The sequence below is a fragment of the Arachis duranensis genome, chromosome 9 (assembly GCF_000817695.3).
Source record: "Arachis duranensis cultivar V14167 chromosome 9, aradu.V14167.gnm2.J7QH, whole genome shotgun sequence".
Classification (NCBI taxonomy): Eukaryota; Viridiplantae; Streptophyta; class Magnoliopsida; order Fabales; family Fabaceae; genus Arachis; species Arachis duranensis.
Window position 1 is genome coordinate 17,619,193 of NC_029780.3, and position 27,533 is coordinate 17,646,725.

Consider the following 27,533-nt stretch of genomic DNA (forward strand, 5'->3'; position numbering starts at 1 on the left):
TTGGCTCTTGAAAGAATGATGAAAAAGGAGACATGTTGCTGAGGATCTGAAAAATCATAAAAATTATTCTTGAAGCAAGAAAAAGCAGTGAATACAAAAAAAAGAGAGAAAAACGAAAAAAAAGGAGAGAAAAAGAAAAAAATAATAAGGTTGTGATCCAAGGCAAAAAGAGTGTGCTTAAGAACCCTGGACACCTCTAATTGGGGACTTTTAGCAAAGCTGAGTCACAATCTGAAAAGGTTCACCCAATTATGTGTCTGTGGCATGTATGTATCCGGTGGTAATACTGGAAGACAGAGTGCTTTAGGCCATGGCCAAGACTCAATAAGTAGCTGTGTTCAAGAATCATCATACTTAACTAGGAGAATCAATAACACTATCTGGATTCTGAGTTCCTAAAGAAGCCAATCATTCTGAATTTCAAAGGATAGAGTGAGATGCCAAAACTATACAGAGGCAAAAAGCTAAAGCCCCGCTCATCTAATTAATACTGATCTTCATAGATGTTTTTGGAGTTCATTGCATATTCTCTTCTTTTTTATCTTATTTAATTTTCAGTTGCTTGGGGACAAGCAACAATTTAAGTTTGGTGGTGTGATGAGCGGATAATTTGTACGCTTTTTGGTATTATTTTTAGTATGTTTTTAGTATGTTCTAGTTAGTTTTTAGTATATTTTTATTATTTTTTAGTTAAAATTCACTTTTCTAGACTTTACTATGAGTTTGTGTGTTTTTCTGTGATTTCAGGTATTTTCTGGCTGGAATTGAGGGACTTGAGCAAAAATCTGATTCAGAGGCTGAAAAGGACTGCAGATGCTGTTGGATTCTGACCTCCCTGCACTCGAAATGGATTTTTTGGAGCTACAGAAGCCCAATTGGCGCGCTCTCAATGGCGTTGGAAAGTAGACATCCTGGGCTTTCCAGAAATATATAATAGTCTATACTTTGCCTAAGATTTGATGGCCCAAACCGACGTTCTAAATCAGCTCAAAACTGTCCGGCGTTAAACGCCGGAACTGGCACAAGAATGGGAGTTAAACGCCCAAACTAGCACAAAAGCTGGCGTTTAACTCCAAGAGAAGTCTCTACACGAAAATGCTTCAATGCTAAGCCCAAGCACACACCAAGTGGGCCCGGAAGTAGATTTTTATGTCATTTACTCATCTCTGTAAACCCTAGGCTACTAGTTCTCTATATATAGGACCTTTTGCTATTGTATTTTCATCTTTTGATCATTTTTAGATCTCTAGATCATCTTTTGACATCTAGTTCTTAGATCATTGGGAGGTTGGCCTCACGGCCATGCCTAGACCTTATTCTTATGTATTTTCAACGGTGGAGTTTCTACACACCATAGATTAAGGTGTGGAGCTCTACTGTACCTCGAGTATTAATGCAATTACTATTGTTCTTCTATTCAATTCGGCTCATTCTTCTTCTAAGATATCACTTGTTCTTCAACTTGATGAATGTGATGATCCGTGACACTCATCATCATTCTCACCTATGAACGTGTGCCTGTCAATCACTTCCGTTCTACCTTAGATTGGGTGGAAATCTCTTAGACAAGCATCTTCATACGCTTATCTGAAATTCCCACCAATGAATTACATAAGTATCTCTATCTTTATCTTTATGTCTTATTAATCATTCATAACCATTTGAGTTTGCCTGACTAAGATTTACAAGGTGACCATAGCTTGCTTCATACCAACAATCTCTGTGGGATCGACCCTTACTCGTGTAAGGTTTATTACTTGGACGACCCAGTACACTTGCTGGTTAGTTGTGCGAAGTTGTGATAAAGAGTTGAGATTACAATTGTGCGTACCATGTTGATGGCGCCATTGATGATCAAAACTTCGCCCACCAATAACCATTCCAAGGAAGAGGAATATGTGAGCCCAGACATACCACTCAATCAACTCTTAGGTGTCTAATGGTTCGTTGTCTCTGTATTACTGAATCCATGCCAGGTTTACCTTCTCCAACGTGTGAGCATTGTGACTGGGCTGCCAACCAAAAACTGCTAAGCAGTTATCCACCAAGAATTCGTGACTGCTATCCGTTTTGACGATCACGGGGTCTCCATTAATTGGCAGGCCAAGTATGTGTGTGACGTCTTTTAGGGTGATAGTTACTTTGCCGACTGAAAGGTGAAACGTGTGGGCTTCAGGCCTTCATTGTTCCACCAAAACACTCAACAGTGCAAAATGTCCCTTCAATTTGCCTATTCGCAAAACGTGATGAAACCCAGTTGATGCTAGGGTGGCTGCAGTTATTTCGTTATAAGTTTTTGGATAATAAATCTTTGGTCGCCAAAAAAAATAACACTTTAATAATAATAATAATAATAATAATAATAATAATAATAATAATAATGATAATAATGACACTGCACATAATAACAATAATAATAATAATATAACAGTCGTGTACTATTGCACGTAATAGTAAAAATAATAATAATAATTGAAGGTTTTTGATGGTTTAAGGAATATGTGTTAAATCTATGACTTTTTTTAAAATTTGATTAATAAAGCCTCAAATTAAATCTTTTAACTTTGCTTCTATTTGGTTTGCATATGAGATTATGTAGAAGACAATTTTGTTTTGTATCATAAATCGTGAAAAATAAAATCAAGGCAGAGAGGAAGAAGTTGACACAGCCATATATCCTGGTTTAGTTACCTGGTGCAATGCAAATAGTAAACCATGAAGGAGATGATGATTCACAGCCTTTACGCTATAAATTGAACTGGACTTAGCTCTCTCTGATAAAGCTCTTCATCTTGGTGGCATGTTTTTTTTATCTAGAAACACTATCCAAAACATTGAACTCTCACAGGGAAGCTCTCACTCAAACTCAAATTCTGGTTCTCTCTCCTTATCTTCAAAATGAAAATTAATTTCCTTTTTGTATCTTCTTTGAGCCACGGCTAGGCTTTCTTCCTCAAAGGTCAACTCCTTGATCCTTGAACTAGTCGTAGCCCCTTTTACCTTTTCTTCATTCAGACCACAAAATTAGGAATTTGAAATCTAATTTTTGGCTTAACCGAGGAGGTAGGTGCAGTAGAAATTTGCTCGCTCAGTGAGGATCTCAAATCCAATTTCTTATATTTGTGTTTTGACTCCAAGAAACATTTTCAACCTTTGATTCACAATAGAGAGAATTTGCCATCACGTTCTTTATTTTGCCCGAAATGGTGGTGCAGGGGAAAGGAGAAAATGTGAAGCAATTGACTTATATATTAAAGGAAATTAATTACCTTAACTTCTCTGAACTCTGCTTAGCTTGCTTTTGATTCACTTGATTTGACATTAGCTTCCTTGATTGGCTTTTCCTTTCTTCTACTTTGGTGTTTGAATTGAAAGCTGAACTTCTCTTCTATGTCTGGCCAACACCCGAAATGAACACACGCTGGGACTTAGCTTAGGGTTACTTTACTTCTGCTTAAAGACTAATGGGCTAGATTTGTGATTCATTTTCCATTCAGCTGCTTTGGATCATTTGGTTTCATAGGTTTGGGCTACAAGAAATAATTTTGGCCTGCACACTAAATTAACATCATCAAACCCACTTGGGTTATTAACCCAAATTCAATATGTTTGTCATAATCAATTTTGTTATTTAAATTTTTAAACTTAACAACAACAACAACAATAGTAATAATAATAATATAATAATAACAGTAAAGAAGAAGGGACAAAAGTACACTTAAAAGTTCACACGCTGGACATGATTATACTTCAATCATTTAATGAGTCACCCGTGTACACCATTTATACACTCCAACGGGTACAGTATTTTTTGTGTTTATTTTTTTAAGGAAGAAGGGACAAAAATATACTTGAAAGTTCACACGCTGGACACAATTACACTTTAATCATTTAACGATGCCACACGCCGATGGCCGGAAGGGTAAATGTGTCCGCCGGAGTGTATAAATAGTGTGCATGCGTGACTCATTAAATGATTGAAGTGTAATCGTGTCCAACGTGTAAATTTTTAGGTGTACTTTTGTCCCTTCTTTCTAACAGTAATAATAACATTAGTAATAACCAAGATTTTGAAAATCAAATTGGTTATCAAATCGCTCCAGTCACTAATTTATCAGTTTATTGGTCTAATCGGTTCAACTGTGGTATAACCTAAAAAATTATTTTATAATAAAATAATAAATAAATTATTAATAAACACTCTAAAACATAATTATAGCTTAATATGAACTTTAAAATGTTTTTCAAATTTAAAATATTACATTAACCAAAATCTAATTTAATTTTTTATCTTATCAATTATTAACAATTTATCACTCATTAGTCATTTTATCACTATTGAACTCATTAACATCGTTACAAGAAATAAAAAAATTATTGAATTAACCAAATCAATAAAAAATATTCGATCATTTACAAATAAAAGTTTATGTTTTAGCATAATTTTAACAAAGATTAACAATATTTTTTGCACACAGTATACTGGTGCACAAAATTGTGATCTCAATGGCACCAACAACTTGGTACGCACAATTGTAATCTCAACTCTTTTTCACAACTTCGCACAACTAACCAGCAAGTGCACTGGGTCGTCCAAGTAATAAACCTTACGTGAGTAAGGGTCGATCCCACGGAGATTGTCGGCTTGAAGCAAGCTATGGTCATCTTGTAAATCTTAGTCAGGAGGATTCAAATGGTTATAGAGTTTTGATAATTAAAAAGGTGAATAAGCATAAAATAAAGATAGAGATACTTATGTAATTCGTTGGTGGAAATTTCAGATAAGCGTATAGAGATGCGTTGCTCCTTCTAAATTTCCTATTGCCTTCATCCAATCCTGTATACTCCTTTCTATGGAAAGTTGTATGTTGGATGTCGTCGTTGTCAATGGCTACCTCCCGTCCTCTCAGTGAAAATAGTCCTCTACGATTTCTGTAAGGCTAATCAACTGTCAGATTTCTCGTCTCGGATGAAAAATACCATGCACAGATATCGTATGGCTAATCAGCTGTTGGTTCTCGATCGTGTAGGAATAGGATTTACTATCCTTTTGCGTCTGTCACCACGCCCTACAGTCGCGAGTTTGAAGCTCGTCACAGTCATCCCATCCCAGATCCTACTCGGAATACCACAGACAAGGTTTAAACTTTCCAGATCTCAGGAATGCTGCCAATAGGTTCTAGCCTATACCACGAAGATTCTAATCTCGGAGTTAGATGCCCCATTTTCAGAGGGGATTCGATGTGAATCGTTGATTAGAAATCCAAGAGATATACATTCAAGTTGTTTTCATGTAGAACGAAAGTGGTTGTCAATCACGCGTTCATAAGTGAGAATAGTTATGAGTGTCACATAATCATCACATTCATCATGTTCTTGTGTGTGAATGAATATCTTAGAATAAGAATAAGCATGAATTGGATAGAAGAACAATAGTACTTTTCATTAATACTCGAGGAATAGCAGAGCTCCACACCTTAATCTATGGTGTGTAAAAACTCCACCGTTGTAAATACATAAGTGATGAAGGTCCAGGCATGGCCGAATGGCCAACCTCCCCAAAAGGCATATGAATTCAAAAATAGGGAAAAGACATAATCCCAAGATCAAGGATGATCTAAATATGTGAGTACATTAGTAAAAAGTTCTATTTATACTAAACTAGTTACTAGGGTTACAGAAATAAGTAAATGATGCAGAAATTCACTTCCGGGCCCACTTGGTGTGTGCTAGGGCTGAGTATTGAAGCTTTCATGTGTAGAGACTTCTCTTGGAGTTAAACGCCAATTTGCAACTTGTTTCTGGCGTTTGACTCTAGCTTGCAACTTGTTTCTGGCGTTTAACGCCAGAATAGGGCAGAAAGCTGGCATTGAACACCAGTTTGTGTCATCTAAACTCGGACAAAGTATGAATAATTATATATTGCTGGAAAGCCCTGGATGTCTACTTTCTAACGCAATTGAGAGCGTGCCATTTGGGTTTCTGTAGCTACAAAAATTCCATTTCGAGTGCAGGGAGGTCAGAATCCAACAGCATCAGCAGTCCTTTTTCAGCCTCTGAATCAAATTTTTGCTCAGGTCCCTCAATTTCAGCCAGAAAATACCTGAAATCACAGAAAAATACACAAACTCATAGTAAAGTCCAGAAGTGTGAATTTTGCTTAAAAACTAATAAAAATATACTAAAAACTAACTAAATCATATTAAAAACTATGTAAAAACAATGCTAAAAAGCGTATAAATTATCCGCTCATCATATACTGATCACAATTTTAACAAGATTTTAGCATAATTTTAACCAAAGATTAACAAGGATTATCAAGGTTTCAGGCTTTCAGCAAAATTTTTTTAGCATAGCACAAAAAAAATAACAAAATAGAATACAACATAGCAGTAATGAGCAGAATTAATCATTCAACAATCAATCTAAGTAGCACTAGCAGTAGTAGAAGCCTAAACTAAAGAACAAAGACCCAATGTTCAAGAACCTTCAGCTACGTTGCTCAATGTTTAACTTTGTTCCATGTTTATTGCGCTACCAGAACCAACAATGCGACGATGTTGTAACAGTGCAAAACAACAATTGAAACAAGAACTCTAACAGCATATTAATCATGAAAACAACAATTGAAACTTTAAAATAGAGCAAATCAATAATTAAATAACAAGAACAATCAAAACTTTAAAATACAAAAATTAATAACAACAATGTTCAAATCAAGAAAATAAATATCAGAATCAAATCAATCAATTAATAGAACCACAACATATCAAAATCAATATTCAAGATCATCCACAATCCTAAACCACAGTAATGACTAATGACAACAATAATTGAAGAAGCAACATGGAAAAAAACAAATTAACTAACCAATTAAAACAAGTAAACAACAATTACAATTATAAAAACAAAAAATACCTTCTAGAGAGAGCAGACAGAGCACAGAGGAGGATAAGGAGCACGAAGGAAGTGTTGACGCAGCTGAAAGAATGGAGCACAGGGGAACAGAGCCAGTGCGGCGGGACAGTAGCTGCGGGATGGAGGAATGAGGTGAGACCAGTTGTAGCGACGACAGTGGCTTCGAAGTTCGAATAGTGGTAGAGACAATTGGCTTCGAGCAGGGCGATGGCTTCAACAGCGATGGTGAGAGGGCAGTGGCTAGACAAAGCAAGTGTGGGAGTGAGGGAGGAGCTCGAGTTCGAGAGGAAGGAGAAGAAATGACTGCGCGAGTGAGAGAATGCTTCGCAGAATCGCACCTTAGCTTAGGGTTTTTCATTCTCTGAACGAAACAACACCGTTTGGTGCAAAATTTTGAAAACCGGCTCAGTCCTGGTTTGGTTCGACCGAACGGTTTTTAGCCAGTTCGATAGTTCATTTATGGTTTTGAAATCCAGCGATTATGCTTTCTGACTGATCCGTCTTTTCTATCGGTTTATGGTTTGGCTGGTTCGAACCGATTTTTAGAACCTTGGTAATAACAATAACAACTCCGGTAATAATAATTATAATAATAGTAATAATAATAACATTAACAAAAATAGTATAATATACTAATAAAAAAATAAAAAATTACCTATTTAAGATTATCTAGATGTTCAATAACATGTTCTACAGCTAATGTAAAATTATGGACCATTTTAATTAAATTAAAATAAAAAAATTGATATGCAATTGATGAAAATGTTCTGCACCCTTTCACTTACACACTCACGAAGCTTCACCCTCTCTCTTATTCAACTTCAAAATGCAGCTTCAACAATATAAAGACCAAGTCAAGGAGAAAGACATTCAATGGAGAGACACGTCTCGCACATGCACTTTCTTATAGAGCGGTGCACCTGCAAAACGCTGATTACATTTTGCTTTTTCCTAGTTAAACGGGGACACATTTTGTAACACCTTTACTAGCGGCAGTAGTGCTAACTCAGCCAGTCCCAACAATGTTTTCTGGCGATCACAGCGCCACTTTTTGGCAGCAGAGACGTGGTGGCGCGGCTGGTTTCTCCTTCGGCAGCAGCGGCCTCCCCTCAACATCGCGGGTAGTGACGGCGATGATCCTGGCTTCAACAACTGCAGAAACGGCGAGGACGAGCTCCTCCTCCTCCTTGCACGTCAACGAGGGCGGCGACGCAGATCCCTCTAACGGTGGCGTGCATTACAACGGCAACTTCCTCTCGTCCAACTCGACGACGACAAAGACGAAGGAACCCATCCCCACCGGCGCCATTTCCTCCCTGTCTTCTCTTCTTCCTCTCCCGCGGGCTCACTCTCTCTTTCTCTTTTCCTTTCTTTCTTTCATCCGTTTGGGGTGGAGGGAGCGGGGGTTGGTTGAGTGTGTGTGAGATCAGTGAAAGATGAGAGTGAAGGGGGTGGCAGTGGTAAAAGGGTGATTAGAGTGTAAGTGTGGGTGTGTTTAGGATTAGAGTGGTGTGGGTGGAAATTAGGTTTGTGTAGAGTAAGAATTTTAATAAAAATAAATTCATTAAATAAAATTCAAAATCTAAATATTCAAATTAAAACATATAAAATTTTTATTATTTTTAATTACTAAAGCTTTAAATCATAAATAAAAAATTGCTCAGCTAATATAAAGTTCTCTGAAAATATCATCTTTTGTAAATATAATAAATCATAAATAATTTATTGTTTAATTTTCAAAAATTTGGAATCTTACACGTTTCAAACATGCAATTACCCTCATGCCAAACACAAATTGCGTTTTGCAGATGCTTTTTTCTTCTTTTTTTACTGCCAAATGCAGGTTGCATTTTGCAGGCTTGTATATTGTAGATCCACATTTTTGCATAACACACTATAATACAATATTATTAGGTAACACCATCTTTTTCTCCATTCTTAAAAATTAATTTCTCTTAATGTGTTAGAGATGACAAAAATATTCGTAAAAACTGATATCTGCATAAATTGTTCATGAGAAAGAATTAAATGAGGATCCATAAAATTTCTATAGGGATATGGAGAGCCACGCCATGAATAAATGGAGACAATGATAAAGTCAGAGGTACATGCTGTTTATGAAGCTCCGAAATTTTCACGAGAGGAGAATTTACCAAAACATGACATGATTCATGAATTTTTAGGTATCGTTTGTTTTGAGGTATTTGGACGGAAATTGAAAGATTGGGACTCAATATTATGTTTGTTGGCCTATAGACTGGTACTAAAATTTCAGTTTCTATTCCCAAAATTTTAGTATTTCAATACCTCCAAAAAGTAGGGACACAGGATACTGAAATTTTTTAAGACGAAAACTGAAACTTTAATAATATTTTATAGTTAAAATACTTCCATTTCAACTAATTAATTCTAATTTTACCCTTTGTGCAAATTAAATTAGAGCTTTATTTTTATTTGAGTTTTTGTCTCCCACTTTACACCAAACATAATACTGAGACTTATTTCAGTCTCTATTTTTAATTTCTGTCTTTCAATCTTAGTCTCTGTCTTTCTTCTAAATACTACCTTAGGAAACATGAAGCACGACAACTTGAGTACTTAGCTAGAAAATTACTTCTATTTTTCCCTTAGCTTTGTCATAATCTAATGTTATTTATTTGTAAAACAAGTTTAACAAAAAAAATTTATTATAATCCAAATCTTTTTACTATGATTTTAGATCGATTTGGTTTATTTGTTATGATTTTAGTCCTATTTGGTTAATCTTTATTTTAATTCTATTTGTGTTTGGAATTTTGGATTATATTATCTTTTATTAAATTTTGTTGAACTTTTAAAAGATTGAGTTATGGACTCATGGATTGTGTTAATTTTTTAAAGACATTATTCATAAATATTTGCGAGTATTCGTCGCACCTGCTCGGACAATTATACGAAAGAGTAATTCTTCACATCCAAATAAGCTTATGTCTAAGTTCTTTCAAGTGATTTGAGTTATGTATTTCTTTTTCCTGTTTTCTCCCTCCTACGCTTTCAAATTCACGCTTCTTCTTCATTCCAGATGCTATGTCTTCTTCTTCTATGTCTTCTTCTTCTTTTCCTCCTTTTTAGTTATTTTTCAATTTCGTTACCGTCATCACCAACACCACCTCTTTCTCTTCCTGCTCCTCCTCCTCCTCCTCCTCCTATTGGAATTTCGTCTCCTCCTTACTTTTCATTCTCCTCCTCCATCATCATCATCATCATTATCGTCATTGTCTTCTTCTAATAGATATCGTCGTTATCGTTATTATCGAATTTGAATTTATATAATGGAATATTTTCGGTTCATTTGGTATTATACAATGGTTTCTTTCTAAGCTAATTTTTTGTTCATTCGAGACGCAAGTGTTTCTGAATTCAAATTTATATAATGGATAATTTTCGGTTCATTTGGTATTATACTATGATTTTGATTTGATAATATTTTCGGTTCATTCGAGATACAATTGTTTCTGAATTTGAATTTATATAATAGACCATTTTCGGTTCATTTGGTATTATACAATGGTTTCGTTTTGATAATATTTTCGATTCATTTGATTATCACAGTAAATTAGAATCAATAAAGATGTTAACAAAATATTGGTGTTATTGATGATGACGATAATGATGATAGAGGAGAAAGAAGAAAAATAGGAGATCAAAAAATTCAAATAAAAAAAATAGGAAGAGGAGAAGAATGAGAAGGAGGGAATGGATGTAGTGGTATGGTGGTGGTGACGATGACAATAATGAAAAAAAGATGAAGAAAAAGGAGAAGGGGGAGGGGGAGGGGGAAGGGGAAAAAGAGGAGGAGTCCCACAGGGTAAACTAAATGACTTGGATGTAAAATTATTTTGATGTGTAGTGGGACTCTAAACGAAAAATCTGTAATGGAATGGGATAGGAATAAGGGGAATTTTCATAATCCCTCACCCCCACAGATATCCATCTCTAAATGTGTAAAATAAAACCAATAAATTAGTATATTATCCATCTATAAATATAATAAATCACTTTCTCACAAAAAAAAAAAAAACATATACATGATTGAAAATAGATATCACTAACTTAAAATATTTCAAACTAATTTAACCTTTTTTTGGATGTGAGATTAGGATTCTCGTAGTGGTTGAATATAAATTTGTAGGATCAGAATACAAGGGGGGAAAACTTCCTTATTTTGGGCCAATATTTCTATAGGAGTGGAAGTGTACCTACAAAAAACTTCGACGTTGAAGTTAGTATAGTCAAGGTTCTGAAAACCGAACCGGTTATCGAACCACTCTAGTTACTGATTTATTGGTTTAGTGGTTCAACCAATTCAACCGTGATCTAACCGAAAAAATCGTTTTATATAAAATAATAAATAAATACTTTAAAACATAATTATAATCTAATATAAATTTTAAAATATTTTCCAATAATGTATTACATCAACCAAAATCTAATGGAACCTTTGATTTCATAATTATTAACAATTTATCATTCATCAGTCATTATATTACTATTGAACTCGTTAAGATAGTCACAAAAAACAAAACAAAAATAAAGAATTAACCAAACCAATAACAAATGTTTGATCATATACTTAACTAGTTAATTGAGTTAATTCAATTCATCTATTACTTCATTGAATTAAAAACATTGAGCACAAAAGGCACAACAATACAGTAAAATTCAGAGTAGAGAAACACGAATACAACATCAGTGAGCAGAGATAATCAATAATCATTCAAAGTGGTTTCTGAACAAAATGTTCATCAGACTCTATAGGAGATGGAACAATAACCATTTCATCATGCTCCTGAGAAGGGTAGCTTGCAAAATCATATAGTTTCTCTGCCAATTGAGTGCACAAACACAAAAGTTAAAGCACTTACAAGACAGAGGTTATATGCACAAACATTTAATCAATAATAAATAATCAGTAAATCAAAATAATAAAATCACAACACAAAACAGTAGCACAGCAAAATCAGAGCTAATCAATAATCAACTAATCGTTCAACAAAAATTAAAAACACAAAAAATATCTAAATATAAAAAGCCAACATGAAAGTTTGTTATCAATCATCAAAATTTGCAAAAACTCAATCTAAGCATAATTAAATCATAAACCAATGAATCATTAAGAGTTTAAGAGAATCACAAACTCACAATATAAGCATAATTAAATCACAAAACAGTAAAACACAAAACAGAACCTCAACAGCAGCAACACATCACTACCCAAAAAAAAACAATGAAAACCACAAAACAGTAAACACAAAGCAGCACATCAACAGTAGCAGCAGCACATCGCTATCAAAAAATTCACAAGATAGTAAACAAAAAGAAATTCATCACCAACAGGCAGCAACATATCACAACCCCAAAAAGTCACAAAACAGAAAACACAAAACAACAGCAGAGAGCTAATCAATAATCATTAATCAGATAATCATTCATTAAAAACACAAAATATTCAATAATCATTCAATGATTTCTGAAGAAAGCATAAAAAATTAAAAAAGATGAAGAACGAGTTAGCTCTAAGTCAATGACCTTCGATAGCAAAGAAGAACGGACGGCGACAGACGATGGTGACAACATTGCGGAAGTTCAAGGTCGTCTTCCTCGGCACACCGACGGCAGAGTTCCGCAACTAGTGCTCTGTGATGCGGTGAGCAGAACTCATTGGGGCTGGAAAGTGAAAAATAAAAAATTATTCAACAAAGTTCACAGTTCAGTTCAGTAACTTCAGTTCACAGTTCACAGAAAAATCAAAAATCACAAATCACAGTTCACATCTCACAGAACTTCACAGAATCGAAAAATTATTCAATTATAGTTAAAGAAAAAATTACCTAGAAACTAGAAGAAATCTTCAACAAAGCACGCAAGATGGAGATACGGAGACAAGGCGCGCCTTCGAACGAGCTTCGATCGGGACAGTGGCTGCGGTGGAATAGAGCTAGCGTCGGCGGCGACGTGGCTGCGCGACGGAGGCTTCCACGTCCGCACGGTGGCTGCGCGGTGGAAGGGAAGGAAGGTTGTGACGGCAACTGGCGCTAGCGATGGCTGCGATTTCCACGGCTGAAAGGAAAGCTGGCTGTGCAAACGGAAAGCTGGCTGAAAGGAACTTACGACGGTGAGTGACTTCCACAGACCTTGCGACGGCAGCAGTGGCTGGACGGAGGTTGCGCCGGAAGCTCGAGGTGGAGACTGGGAAGTGGGAACTGAGAGCGAGAGGTGAGAGTGGAGGGCTGGAGGGGAGGCTCTGTGAGTCTGTGGGTGTCTGGGTGAAAGACTAGGGTTCCTCTTTTGGTTCCAAGTCAAAACTCAGCGTTTTTTGGCTTAATTTTAAAAACCGACCAGATTACGGTTTGATTCGACCGACCGATTCCTGACCAATTAAACGGTTCAACTCTGGTTTTTGAATTTGACGATTTTACCTTTTGTTTGAACTGTATTTACTAACGGTTTACAATTTTACTGGTTTGACCGGACAGTTCAAACCAATTTTCTAAATATTGAAGTATAAGTGCATGTTTGGGCGCCATTATTTTGTTTAAAAAATATATTTTTTCAATAAAAAAAGATTTTTTTTATTTTTTAATGTGTTTGGCAAATTTCTAATAGTAAAAGTAAAAATACTAGTAAAATAAAAAAATGATCTTTTTTGAGAAGTTATAATTTACATCTTTTTTTAAAAAGATTTTTTTTTCTTAAAAAAAAAATATGTTTTTCATGCAATAAATAAACAAAAAAGTACTTTTATATTGTTATACCCAAACATAATTGATAGATAAAAAGACCTTTTTACATAAGATATCCAAACATAAAATTACTTTTACTTCTCCATAAGATCTTTTAAAAAAAGATAACTTGAAAAAAGACCTTTTCTTAGAAGCTCATCCAAACAAGCCCTAACAAGAATAAGAATTAGGATTAAAAAAATATACTTTGAAAAATATTTTATAGTGTTTGGAGAAAATATCTGAAAAGATTCACATAGATATATATAAAATCTTGTCTAAATATGATTTAGATTATGTTTTTTATAGGCGGACATATCTCCAACAAGAAGAACATTCTTAAACCGGTATAATGAGGGCTAATATCTAGGAGTTGCTCTGTAATACTTTCCAACTCTTAAGTATTAAATACTAAATGCATAATCAACTAATCAAGTATTATATAATTAATTAATAAAAGTATAAGAGAAAAAGTAGATTTAAACATATTTTTAAATTAAATCAATCGATTTATATATGAGTAATATTACACATTTAAGTCTTTGTATGAATTAAGTCTAACTAAATTAAATAATAAAATTTAAAATAATACTATTCATAACTAATTTTTGTTGATGTTAGATTAATTTAGTAAGACTTGATTAACAAAAATACTTAAATGTGTAGCATTATTCTTTGTATATATACTAAGGACAAAATTTTAGATACAAAGTGAGCTGTATTAGTAGACTGAGGGAGTAAGTAATTAGTATTAGTATAGTACAATATAATAGACAACTGAACCACATGCATCACATGTTTGAGGTAAAGTCCTCTGTTTGAGTAGCATAAACTGTTCTCAGCCACCGTGACAAATTGATTAAGAATGGCGTATACACAAAGTAGCAAGTTAGTGTCCAAGTAACTAGTCCCTGCATTAAGAATCATAGTATTCTTTTTTGTTAGAACTCTTTAATCTTTATGACAAAAAAAATAAATAAAAAACAAAGATTGTTGGCATGCATAATGAGAGAGAAATTATTAATAGCTTGACAAACTAATGATAAGCTATGGCGGAAACTTGAGGTAACATGAATAACCTGGCCAAAGATTTCAATATTGGCTTGAGGGTAGTACCAAAGGTTGAAGAGCCTGATGAAACAAGCAAAAGTTATGCATCCATTAGTTATTAATAGACAATATTTCACTTGGTCATGGAGGAGAAATTCTTAGATGTTGATGTTATGTTACATCATGTAAATCTAACAAAGTATCAAAATTATCTATAAAAGATTATGCTGGGAACAAATTACATATGAAAGAACAAAAAATTAAATACTCGCATTTTGTTAGATTTAACTTCTAAGTCATTTGGATTATATCTAACGAATTTATGTTCTTTCATGAGTAATTTTGTCAATACATAATCTTTAGCCGATAATTTAAATATTTCACTTATTTTTTAAATATATCACCCACCATTGACTCAATCTCTTATCAAGAATGACATGTCTTATTAGATGTGACAACAAGAGATATTTCTCTACAAGAACAACTAAAAATTTCTCTAGATTCATCATAAAAAACCATATGAACTCTGCAGCAGCAAATAATATGTAGGCTTCAATGTTGTCAGCTACTCCAGCTTTGTAAACTTCAGCACTCAGTTCTATAAACAGCGCCAGAAATCTACAAGTTTTGCTAAGTGTTGATAATTCCTTATTTGAAGTAATGCTCATTTCGATTTCTAAAATTGGTTTAATTCTAACCTTTTAAGTTTTAAAATGATTGATTAATTTAGTAAATCTTTGTTATTTCCTGACCAAACTTTTGTCCTACATTTACATCTATTAGTGTAATTTTGATATGAAGAGTTAAACAATAAAACTCTACATCCAAGCAAAATATTTAATCAAGTCTAACCAAATTGTTATAACAACTTTTCAAATCAGACGCCTACTTCTCATTCTCCTTCTCCTTCTCCTTTTCTGTTTCTTTCTCCTTCTCCTCCTCCAGTGTTGCATCTTCTTCTTTTCTTTTTCTTTTTCTTATCGTCATCACCAATAAGACTAACATTTTGCAAACATCTTTATTAGTTCTAATTTTTTCTGATGCCATCATTAAATAATTTCGGTTCATTTGTATGTTAATTGAGGTTCACTTGATTCTGCTAATAAATATTGACCAATTTTTTTATTCCTTAAGTAATTTCGGTTCATTTCTTAGTTTAATTGAGATTCATTTGAATCCAAAAATGAATTCAATGTGTTTTTATTAACGATTGAGTCTTTTTTACTATTTGTTTAAATCTGAACTAATTTCGATTCATTTGTATGCTAATTGAGGTTTACTTAATGTTACTGATAAGTATTGACCAAATTTTTTATTTCTTAAGTAATTTCAGTTCATTTCTTAATTTAATTGAGGTTCATTTGGATTCAAAAATAAATTTGATGTTTTTTGTTGATGATTGAGTTTTTTTTACTACTTGTTCAAATCTGACCTAATTGAATGGAATAGAGTAGAATCTAATGCAATTGAATAAAGTGATAACGAATAATTTCATTCTTCTTTGCTAAAAAATTTGGCCAATACTTATCAGCAGTATCAAGTAAACCTCAATTAACACAAACACGTCGAATTTATTTCTGGATCCAAATGAATCTCAATTAAACTAAGAAATGAATCGAAATTACTTAAAGAATAACAAAAATATGGTCAATACTTTATCAGCAGCATCAGGTGAACCTCAATTAACACAAAAATGAACCGAAATTAGTTCAGTTTTGAACAAGCAGTTAAAAAAACTCAATCATCAACAAAAATGCATATAATTTATTTCTAGATTCAAATGAACCTCAATTAAACTACAAAATAAACCGAAATTACTTAAAAAATAAAAAATTTGGTCAATACTTATCAGCAGGATCAAATGAACCTCAATTAATTCACAAATAAACTGAAATAAACTAAAAATTGAATCAAAATTATTTAATGATAACACCAAAGAAGATCAAAACCAATAAAGATATTGACAATTGTTAGTTATGACGATAACGAAAGAGAAGAAAAATCTACGTGGGCGAAGAAAAAGAGGAGGAGGAGAAAAAGAAGACGAAGAAGGATATGTTTTGCGTTATTGAAATACGTGTGTGTATACGTCGGTGTGATAAAAGTAATTTTTTTGTTAAGTTTGGACCAACTTGATTAGATTTAGTTGCTAAAAACACTTGAATATGTAACTGGACTGATGGTTAAATGTTACTTTGGAACAGCTTGGATATACTTTTTACGATGGCCAATATAAAAATTGGTATACACTAATTAAATGACATAAATTAATTTCAAATAAGATACTGTGATTAACAGATCAGGTGACAGTAGACGGTAGTAGAGTGGAATCACATCAGCATTGCTAAGGTTGCTTCAATTGCTATCTGGTGAGAGACTGCAATTGAAAATCATGTTGACCACATCATGTGTGATTTATCATTTGTGCAATGTAATTAATTATTATTTGAAAAATTATTTGTATTTATTGTAAGTACGAGGATAGGGTATATACAAAGAAGGGTGGTAGGTACTTACATGAATGAGGTAATTGTCTTAGGCAAGCTTCCCTCTTGAACCTTGTTCAACACCTTCTCGTCTATGTAGAGTTGAATCAAACCAACGGTGCAGTAAAAAGTCCCCAGTAAGAAAGGAACCTATTAATTAATTTTATGATATTTTATCAGGTCACAAATACTAGAGCTAATAAAAACATCAAGTTTAATTTTAATGTTATATTGACAGTATAAATGTTTTACACAATCTTCAAATTACATACTGTTCATTTATATGACCAAAGTAAATATAAAAAATTGTTATTTTGACTGACATGATAATATGTAATTGAATACACATGTAAAATTATTCATGGTCAAAATTAAAATCGAAAATATATCTATACTACACTAGGTATAAAAGTTAAATTCATATAAAAATTATTGAAATTTTTTGTATGCTATAGTGTAAGGCAATTTTATACCTACATTCATTAGGTAATATATTACATCAACAAAAATAATTAGTTTTTATATTGATCGAGTGAATGGTGTGATTGAATTTAGTCTGTCGATACATTAAAACTAAACTTATTTAATCTATTGTCTGATCAACAAATATAATTAAATTTTACATCAATGGCTTGAATGGTAAATATAAATAAGTAAACGAATATAATTAGATAACAAAGATATAGAGAAAATTGTAAGAGGGAACCCACCCAGATATTAGTGTGTAGTGGACCTATATTAATGGAGCCTGCTTGGTACACAACAAGATTGACCCTTGAGTGAAGACCATCGAGAAGGGGACCAAGGAAGAAGCCTGTACCAAATAGAGCAACTGCCACCGAAGGCGAAGGCCATGTTTGGCTCTCACGTTTAAGAGCACACTCACACCTACCCTTAATAAGATGGCGACCTGTTCTTGTTGCAGTGCACACTCTACGGAGAGGATAATTACGGGAGTGGATTGTACGATTAATATTATAACCTAAAAGATAAGAAGAGGAACCAGATGCAACAAGGTATTGCATCTTTAATGTTTCGGATTGACGAGAACAAAGGGATTGTGCTCTGTTTTATTAATTATTACCAGTGCTACCACTCTGACTCTTGAATTTCCTTCTATTAAATGTCTTTTTGGTGACCACAAATATATTTTCCTATTTTGCTTTTAAGAAATACAATAAATACGGGAATATTATGGCTTCCAAAGAGACAAATCGGAGATCTATTATCTATCCATGTTTCTCTAAGCAGCCAAATCTTTTCTCTAGTATTTCTTCTTTGTTTTGGTTTTTTTTTTTTTTCAATTTTTTATCCTGTAATTCTTTGTTTTAAATAGACTTGACAATGAATCAGAATCAAAATCAAAACAATCTTGAAACCCAACTCAAATTGTTGGATTTTGATTGCCTCCTTTACCGTTTTGCCAAAAGAGTACGTTTTTTCCATGTACGTGTCATTTTATTTCCCTTATACTAATTGTTGTGCTTCTACTAGTTAGCCCTACTAGTACACATTATTTAAAAAACATAACACAATAAACAACTTGAATTGATCTAGATATTAGCTAATTAGTCTACTTAAACAAACTATGGGAATTCGAATCTCGCCTTTTGCATACAACAACCCAATGGAATAACAAACTCTTAAATGAAGCTATGATCCGCGACGAATTAATATTAACCTGCCAGATTGGGAGGGGTGGAGGCAATATTAAGAAAGTTTAATATACTCTTTCAGTGGATAATAGTTGTAAAAGAAAAAACATGATTTTACATTCAAGCATGGCAAATCCTACATCCTATATTCCTATCAGGCAAATGAACAAGTTTCAACCTGAAATATTAACATAAACTTTCTACAAATAACTAGAATTCACAAAACCTAAATTTAATTACATATAATCCTAACATCCTAACAGGGAGCTTGTCTGATCAGAAGCAACTACCAACTACCCATACATGGTGAAGATGCCAGTTCCATTGGACTTCTATGTTCCATTTTGCGATAAATACCACCATAAAAGAAATCAGTTTGTCTAAACTAGTGTTACAGATCGAAAAATCTCTCCAGTTGCCATCTGAAGATTAACAAGAAAAAAAAGTTCATATAGTAAATATAAAGCACTAATAAGATTCGTAGTGGTGGTCCAAACAAGCAAAAGGAAAAAGAATGTAGAAAGCCAGATCATTTATTTAAATTTATCTGCCAAAATGGGTCAAACATAATTGAGAATTGGATGAGTGAGTAGGTCATGCCATTTAATTGATTCAGCAACCAACACTGCTTGCTTTTCCAAAAAAATAACGGGCAACACTTTCTAGTAAATTTAAAATGATAAAATAACAAGTACCATAATAATGTTGAAGCGCATCAGATATTAATATACCGGCAATACCTTCAATGCACTCGAATTAAGATGTATAAATGATATAAACTGAAAGGTACATAACAAATAATAAGGTTTTAAGTTGCACTATGAAATTTACACCATTTGATTGCATGGTGCATCAAACACCAAGTTAAAATAACATAGAAATTAAAATAACATAGAAAATAAGTAATTAGTGGATATATGCATTATAGAAGAATAGTGACCAAGTTTTGTTTTCTGGCATAAACTGAAGATCTTACCAGAAAACTAAAAATCAGAGGCCTTTAATTTTCTGGGTCTTTTAGACTGGGCTGGCGATGATGGTGCTTCTGAAAGCCGTCCAGGTGCCTAAACTTGCAAAATTTCCAAGATCAATAGAAATGTACAATGAAATTGCCCAAAAATAAGTAAGAAAAAACAGCAGAGGGAAGAATAATTGAACGAAACTAATATATAGTCACGCACCTTGCGCTTTTGGTCCCTTTTGCCAGTCCTCTCCACTGAAACATGCACGTTTTAATATAAGGTAGATAAAATTCCAAGCAATAGAAAAATCAGGTTGCAGGTGCATAGTTCATTACCTCCAAAACTTGAGTCAGGAACAAATGTTCTATCCTGCTCACCATTATGAAAATGCTATCAGTCGTTTCAGAATCACAAACTTACGAAAAAAGAATAGCATGCTTGGAGAATAAAAACATTGATAAGTAGTCACAAAGACCAAATGAAACTAGATTCCCTACCTTTGGTGTTCCTGGTGTTTCAGTGAAGGACCCTTCACGAAAAGGCAAACCTTCAGCCTCCTTATATTGCAGCTGAAACAAATATCATTAATTCATAACAAGTAATTCAAAGGTAAGCATAAAATAAACTAATGCATTCCATATAGAAAATTTACTTTCGACAGAATACTATATACCTGCTTTTGAAGATTCAACAAAGTTAGTATTTCTTTCCTTAGTTCAAGATGTTCAGCACAAACGGCTTTTGTTGGAACCCTTGGTTTCAAATTGACCTTCAGCCAAAGTGAAAACAATTAGAGGAAATAAAGGCATCACAAAGAATGAGCATTTTTTGTTACATATATGATTGGGCTTTGTAAGAGTTTAGGTAATCTACAGCCCTGCGAAAACAGTCACGAATTTAATAATTGTAAATCATTCTCTCTCCTGAGTAAAGAATACAAGTGTTTCTTACATTGTCAAAAATAACAGCAACTACTACACGCCAGCACTGAAGATTAAAAAAAAAGGGAATATATCAACAGGATTAAAGTCAAGGGAGTATGGACAAACCCCAAGGTCTTGCAAAGTTTGTTCAACCCGTTTGATAGTTCGCAATCCAGCAGTTGAGCTTGCAGCTTGCAACATTTGCTCAAGTGCATAGGTCCTCAGATATAAACGAAGCTGAAATATTCTTACTATTAGATTACACACAAACATTATTTGAATCACTGGATCAATACTAGGACAAATTTCATAAACCTGAGTAAAAGAATCCAGTATATTCTACCATTTTTCAGGGGTCCAAGAAGAGGAAAGGGAAAACAGAGCTGGTTTAAGTAGACAACGGTGAAGAGAAAGAGACAGATGATATGCGAATGGAAACCTTTTGTTTAACTTACAATGCGAAGAGAAGCCAGAGTTGATGCATTCTCGGTTGACAATGGAGGCGGCACAGGTATCAATGGATGTTGCGCATTCGATGGAGGTGGAGACACAGTATCACCCGGGATAGTCCTCTCAGTAACTTCTACACCAGCATTTGGAGCAACAGCCATCTCAGATTCTTGAGAAACCTAAATAGATGAAGAATGAGACGCTTGATATCATTAATTAAAGGCACAGATGCATGTACAGCATGCAAGTGACACTTGGAAATTTCAATGAATTTTAGCCTCAATGGCTCAGTTACATAATAACAAACACAGAACAGCTAAACCATCAGCCATCGCTCACGATAATTTATTGTCAGTATAAATGATACAAATTACATTTGTTTCCAGCTCTAACTTGATTCGCAGATCCCCAAAAAAACCAGTCACCATAGATATTTGTTTGATACATAAATATGCCAATTAAAATATTACCAATTATTTGAAGTTCATGGTCAGGATTTCAGAAACAATTAATCACAAGACCATAATGACTGGAACATACGATTAATTCTTGATAGCAAGTTCTGGTATCGTCTTATAATTACAGATGTCACAGACAACCAATTTTAAAAATTTACCTTAGCAGGTATGCGTGACTGAGCTATTCTTTTTGCTTCAGCAAGAACCTGCATAAAACAATAGCAACAGATAGACAGATAACTAAATTAACTTCATTAGCGATGAAGCAATAACCGTAGGAAATCAATAATATAAAACCTCTTCATCTCTTTGCTCTTGTTGCCTTGTTTGAGAGAGGACCAGGGACATTGCTCGTTTCCTCTCCACGTCACGTGAAATATTATATGGTTCCTACATTGAGGAACAAGAATAAGAATACTCATTACATAATGCATCTAAAACCTCATTCTCTTCATAAACAGCCAAATTGGAATGTTAAAGCCGCGTTTAAAAAGCAGATCTGAAATGGCCAGTAGGACCAGATTAGCCAGGACTATTCCATTAGTAGGCCAAACAGCCCAAACCTCCAAACTGGTAGTTCACAAATCAGTATAGAATCATTATCCATGAATTGGTGTATTAGTATTTTGAAGTCAAATATCTCAGCAGAACTTATAAAGGGAACTATATACTTCCAATCAGCCTAGATCCAAATCACAACCCACAACAATAGTCACCAATATAAGAGACCAAAAGAATAGTAACTGCACAAGTTTTATAATCCAACACTAAAACAAAACAAAATAGACATAGACATGTGAAAAAGAAAAAGGAGAAAAACAATAGATAGTGAAACATGACAAAAGAAAGAAAAGTATAGAAGTCAAAACAAAATGAAATTACTCTGGAATGGTATTGAATTGTGAGAATCACATCACAATTTAGAGAAATTATGATTCAAAGCATACATGATACAAGTAAAGTAGTAAACATATACTATTGATAAATATCATGCTATAAAAGTAAAAGTGTTAAGATATGTAAGTTAATATTTTTATTAATTACAATAATACAAACATTCAATAAAAATTACAGTGCATATGGAATAGGAGGCATGGTGGTACATTTTATTTCATGTTCTTTAAAAGAGAATGTCTTTACTGCAACACTGCTAAATTATTCATAAGTTTTGCCATACCTTAACAAGAGGATGTGCTGCAATATCCACAGAAGATGGATTCCTAGCAATTAATAAAGCCCGTGATACTACAAAGCCAGGCGAAATAACATACCAAAATCAAATTTAAATGTTTCATTTAATCGCTTTATGTTATAATCTACTAATCTCTATACTAAACAACCAAAACTCCAGTGTGTGAACCAAAAAGAAGATAAATTATCAGAAAGCAACAGATAATATTAGTTAAGTGAATATACATACCGCTATAATATCGATCCTTCAATTCTTCTAGAGTCCGAGATGATGGGAACCTATCAGCTATGACAATGAATCGGAGATCAAATTGTTCGCACAAGTCAAACAGCTGATCTGTCTCTTCCTTGGTCCACCTCTACAAAGATATAATATGATGGAGGAGAGCAACACATTAACACCTCTTAACAGATATAGATATAAAGATAGTTGTAGAATGTCCACATGTTTCAACTTTCAAAACCACACAGAATTATAGTGGCAGTTAAAAAATTACCTTCACAAATGAGATTACAATAGTGTAAATGAAACAAATGCAACACAGGTAGACTTTAGACATCGGGGCTAAGGCCCAACTATTTTGATCACGAATTTATATATATCCAATGGTTATTGCAATACAAGTGGTTTCAGAGACCGCAAGCTCAAAATAATTCTGGAAATGAAATTCTGTTCCTTGAAGCATTAAAAGTGGTCATCGACATATATGCAAACTCATAGATGAAGTTTCTATGTAACTGAACAAAAATGCAATTTTCACATGATACTTACAGGATCTGTCAAATACTTCTCATATTCCTCATCTGTGTATCTTGTAATGTCAACAGACTGCACCACAGTATGTAAAATAAGCTTTAATCATGTATATATATATATATATAGTCACCAGTTGGTGGAACACCATTTACAACTCGGACCTGCAATAAGAAACACATAACTATAACTTTCATGCTCAGTCGTGTTTATCCAACATTCCGCTCTCTCCCTCAGTTAGTTAGAGCAATTGTATTTAGTTAGAATTTAGTTACTGTTTTGTGCTTGTATATATACCACCAGCTAGAGTTTGAATCAATACAACTAATTCATTTTCTTTCCCCCAATTCTTCGATCTCTCTCACCTTCTAACAAGTATTCTTGCTGCTGAAACTCAAGATATTTCAAGGGTTGGGGACTCTTAAAGGGATCACATTGTTAGTTGGGAGGTTTGCTCTAAATCAAAGATGCTAAGGGGTTTTGGACTCGGTAATTTGGTGTCCAAGAACTAATCATCAGCATCATTTGCCATATGGAATTGCATCAGTTTCTACTCACTTGTTCAGATGTTTTGACTTGTGTAAAGATTCAACAATTTTGCAGTCCTGTAGTATATTTGGTAATAAAAGAATATAGGGATTTTAATAATTCCTTTATTTCTATTATTTTCATTCAGAATAATGTAACTTTTTTTGCTTCTCCTGTGCTCAGCACATGATCTAACACAGTAAGTTAGGAGAAGCGTAGTGACCTAGCTGTTCAGCTATAATTCAGTTAATCATAATCAGAAAACTCCCTCTCCTTTTCCCCCTCCCTCTCCCTCTCTATTCGCCGTCTTCTTCCTTATTATGATCTATTTATTTATTTACAGTGTTACTTTAGTTTACATTCAAAAAGATTGGCATGCTTATTACATAGTGTAAACAGCTAGGTTTGAGCGACATATTTTGTATCTATTATGGACCTCATCCTGTTTCATATAATTATTTTTTCTTCTCTAAATAAAAAATTTAAAAAAAAAATACTCTCAGAATAAATACAATTTCAGTGGCGGAAGAACTTACCCAATGATAAAGATGAAGATTATCTTTACGAGCAGAACTGGTGAAACCAAGCCACTGCCAAGCGACCTGAAGATAGAAAAAATAACTCAGATGTTAGATAATGACTTAAAACTGCTAGTCAGAGATGCCTTACGATTAAACTTTTGACAGCATATCACATTTGGAAATTGGCCCCTCTCTCTCTCCCCAAAAGATTCTCAAGCATTACTTTATAGAATCAGAAACATGAAAAAATACTAAATTCCTCAAAATATATGTTTTGTTACTTTGTTACTGTCTCAAAACAATGATGCACATGAACACATGTAATCTGTTTGGGTGTTATGATACTAATAAGGAGACAAACACATTTGCCATTAAAAACCAGTTTTGCCACTGATAAGGAGCAAGTTATTGGTGATGAAGGTAATAAGGGTAGAAAGCAGAATTTTAAAAATTTTGAACGTACAAATTCGTAATAAAAATATCTTTCATGACTAATATTTGTCTCCCAACATTTTGGCAAGAATACTAAATATATATATTTTGTGTATCGTCGTGTGCCAACATGTCCTCCAAAATTTGTCTCTCATTAAACAAACAATAAGCATGTGTCACCGTATCCATGTCTCTGATGGACATGAACAGCAACCAAACAATGTCTCAAAAACTAAGAAGTGCAAATTAATCTGAACCATGGACAGCAGGGTTAGGTGGAGTTTGGATTGAAATTACCATGGATAGGTAAAAAATAATTAATAATAAAGAAAACCAAACTGTTTAAGTATAGGTTCTGTTAGCACTTGAGAGGATATGGAAGTGAGGTGTAAAAGATAAACCTATTAGTCAATTAATTTCCACAAAGAAATCAGTAAAACATAACCCATCCAGAATCCACTTCAATGGATGCATCATTGTCATTGTCAATGAAAAACCATCCCATATTCAGTGATGAAACAACCCATCCCCATTGTCATTGTCACTGAAAAACCAAAGTCTGGCAGTGGTTTTTTCTAAAATCTCTCTCCAGGAGTCCAAGGGAATCCAAATTGATTACAGGATTACTATATAGCTTTTAGTTTTCAAATGGAGTGGTGCACATTTGCAAATGGACATCCAATAATTATATTTGTTGATCAATTAACCACCCATTAAATAAACCAAAGCAAATCTATTATAACTATCATTATAACTGGAGTGGATTCAATTGTATTCATAATTTCATATACCGATAAACTAGATGGATGATGGATTGACAGGTCTCAACCCATACGCTAAACTACAATAAAACTTTCAGCAAACTAAAAAGTATTGCAAAGAAATGTTTACTCTACTTCTAAAACTTGAACTATGTTTGTATGAATTTGCAAGAGAAACTGACGAAAGTGAGCAAGTTCTAAAACTTGAACGTTTTATTCAAAGATTAGAATTTGCAGCTTTAAGCCATTGACCTAGTTCAAATCAAACTAACCAAGTATGTTTCTAAATATTTCAAGTAAGGTTACCATGCTGTATCATTGACTAGACTATTAGAGAATAAACAAGAAGGGCATGTCATAAAACAGATAGAAGAAAAGTTAAACCTTTTCGTCTGGCGGATGCCTTCTTTTCAATTGAGAAGAATCAACAGCAGGCATAAGTGGTGCCAATCCACCCGTAAGCGCATAAACCTATATACAATTCAGTGACCCACATAAGAACCATTAAACAATAGTTAAGAAGAAAAAGTGTTAAATTGGTAAACCCTATGGTACAAAAGGTGGAAAGTGGAAACAGAAAGGGAATGTGATAACCTCACGGGAAATCCCATCGGGTTTTCTCTGAGACTCTTTGGGAGGTCGAGACTTCTTCTCCTGAGGAGGGAACGAATTTTTAGGCAATCCCAAGATGTCTTTGGCATCCATTGCAGAAGCTGCAACATAGAAAGTCAGAACCTCTAAACATATATTATTACATTCAAACTTAAAACACAATCGATGTCAAATATACAAAGAAAGTCCTTGACTAATAAAGTAATAATAAGGATATTGGTGTATATAAATAGTTATGCTGGGACATTGTAATGCAGAGGGTTATACAGGGAGGGAAATAAATTGATCAAAGGATTAAAACAAGAGCTATGAAATAATTATCGGATAGCCTTGTTTTCAAACTTTTGCATCTTCGGAAGAATCACATTACACTACGTTGCTAATGCCACTTTAGTTACCATTTCCGTGCTGCTGACCGTAACTTAAAACCATGGAAGCTACAATATGTGTGATTTATAAAGGTTTTAATTTGTTTTTCTATTTATTCAAGTACAAGGGATAAGGTATTCCACAACACACCATAGCATTTTTAGCTAAGAGAACAATAGAAGAACCATAAAAAAATTTAAAAAAAAAATAGTAGCTAGGTACTTACACCAATGAGGCTATTGTTTTAGGCGAGCTTCTAGAACCCTAGAACCTTGTTTAAGACCCTCTCATCTGTGCAGCAAAAAAAATCCCGAGTAAGAAAGGAACCTAATAGTTGTATGACATCATCAGTTTGAAGAAACACAGATGAAACTGCATCCAACAACAATACAAATGAGAACACGAACGGTAAATAAATATATAAATAAATAATTGCTAAATAGATTATTATCACTAAAATTCTTTTTCTAAGAAAATGCTGACTTGCTCCACCATGCTGCTCACCGGAGTTGTCGCTTCTCCACCGTTCGCTCTGGTCACTGTTCTGTTCGCCGGAGCTGGTCGGATGAGGAGCGCAAAAAAATGAAAAGGTAGAGTAAGGAAATAAGGAAAACCCTAAGGCTTTGTTTGGATGTAAGAAACTACCGGGAGAAGAAGAGAGTGGAAAGGAGGGAAGGGAAAGAAAGAAAGAAAGTTGAGTAA

At 33.8% G+C, this 27,533-nt stretch overlaps 1 protein-coding gene, 1 long non-coding RNA gene and 1 pseudogene across 2 annotated transcripts; all 3 read right to left on the reverse strand.

The window, feature by feature from the left end:
• Positions 1-11,508: 11,508 nt before the first annotated feature.
• On the reverse strand, positions 11,509-13,400 carry LOC107464943 (uncharacterized). Its single transcript, XR_002367610.2, has 3 exons — positions 12,789-13,400; positions 12,487-12,624; positions 11,509-11,781 (listed from the first exon to the last, which is right to left on the reverse strand). It is a non-coding gene; the product is annotated as an uncharacterized LOC107464943 (long non-coding RNA).
• A 920-nt stretch (positions 13,401-14,320) lies between these two features.
• On the reverse strand, positions 14,321-18,320 carry LOC107464962 (uncharacterized). The gene is made up of 5 exons (XM_016083922.3): positions 17,926-18,320; positions 17,247-17,365; positions 15,186-15,347; positions 14,759-14,810; positions 14,321-14,590 (listed from the first exon to the last, which is right to left on the reverse strand). The coding sequence occupies exons 1-5, from the start codon at positions 18,238-18,240 to the stop codon at positions 14,471-14,473; spliced, it is 768 nt and encodes a 255-aa protein (XP_015939408.1). The 5' UTR covers positions 18,241-18,320; the 3' UTR covers positions 14,321-14,470.
• Positions 18,321-18,959: 639 nt separating this feature from the next.
• On the reverse strand, positions 18,960-27,505 carry LOC107464961 (SWR1-complex protein 4-like; annotated as a pseudogene).
• Positions 27,506-27,533: the final 28 nt, after the last annotated feature.